The sequence below is a fragment of the Aptenodytes forsteri genome, unplaced genomic scaffold (genome assembly GCF_000699145.1).
Source record: "Aptenodytes forsteri isolate BGI_AS27 unplaced genomic scaffold, ASM69914v1 Scaffold66, whole genome shotgun sequence".
NCBI lineage: Eukaryota > Metazoa > Chordata > Aves > Sphenisciformes > Spheniscidae > Aptenodytes > Aptenodytes forsteri.
This window is the reverse complement of record NW_008795131.1, coordinates 4,089,252-4,090,012: the sequence shown is the minus strand read 5'-3', so window position 1 is coordinate 4,090,012 and position 761 is coordinate 4,089,252. Positions and strand designations below refer to the sequence as shown.

Genomic DNA, 761 nt, shown 5'->3' with positions numbered 1-761 from the left:
TGGTGGTGCGGGGTCCCCGCCGCTTGGCCCCCAGGTTCTGGTCGTCGTTTTCGTTGCTGCCCGTCTCCTTGTCGGACACGTTGGCGCTTTCCGAGTCCTTGGCGTCGTCCTGGGAGGGGTCTTGGGAGTCGGGGGACAGGCTGGGATCACTGCCGGTGGTGGCTGGGCGAGAGCAAACCGGGTCACGCTCAGCCTGGGGACGGCCGGGGGGAAATACCGACGGCGGGGGACGGGCCGCGGTACGACCGGGAGGGAGAAGGGAGAGGAGAAGGGAGAGGAGAAGGGAGAGGAGAAGGGAGAGGAGAAGAGAAGGGAGAGGAGAAGGGAGAAGGGAGAGGAGAAGGGAGAGGAGAAGGGAGAGGAGAGGAGAAGGGAGAGGAGAGAGGAGAAGGGAGAGGAGAAGGGAGAGGAGCGGCTCTCACCCCGCGGAGAAGCCGGGACTGAGCGCATCCCCGCATCGCCCCGGCCGCGCTCCCTCACCTGAATGCAGGCTGTTTTCTTTGGCAGTATTGCTGTTATTTAGGTAATCTTCTTTGCAGACAAACTTGTTTTCGTCTATGATGTAGAGCTCCTCGCCGGTGGAGAGTTGCTTGTTACACATCATACACGTAAAACAGTTCAAGTGGAACACTTTGCTCCGCGCCCTGCGGACCAGGTCGCTGGGGGAGATGCCCTGGGCACAGCCCGCGCACTTGGTCCCGAAACACCTGCGGAGAGAGGCCGGGCAGCGGGTCAGCAGCGCCCGCCCGAGCCGCGGGGGC

At 63.3% G+C, this 761-nt stretch overlaps 1 protein-coding gene across 1 annotated transcript in view; it reads right to left on the bottom strand.

The window, feature by feature from the left end:
* The window catches only part of LHX1 (LIM homeobox 1), a 4,927-nt gene that overhangs the window by 2,437 nt on the left and 1,729 nt on the right, over nucleotides 1-761 (bottom strand). Inside the window, 2 exon segments of the mRNA XM_009278241.2 lie at nucleotides 3-162; nucleotides 481-707. Of these exon segments, the coding sequence (XP_009276516.1) occupies nucleotides 3-162; nucleotides 481-707 (387 nt within the window).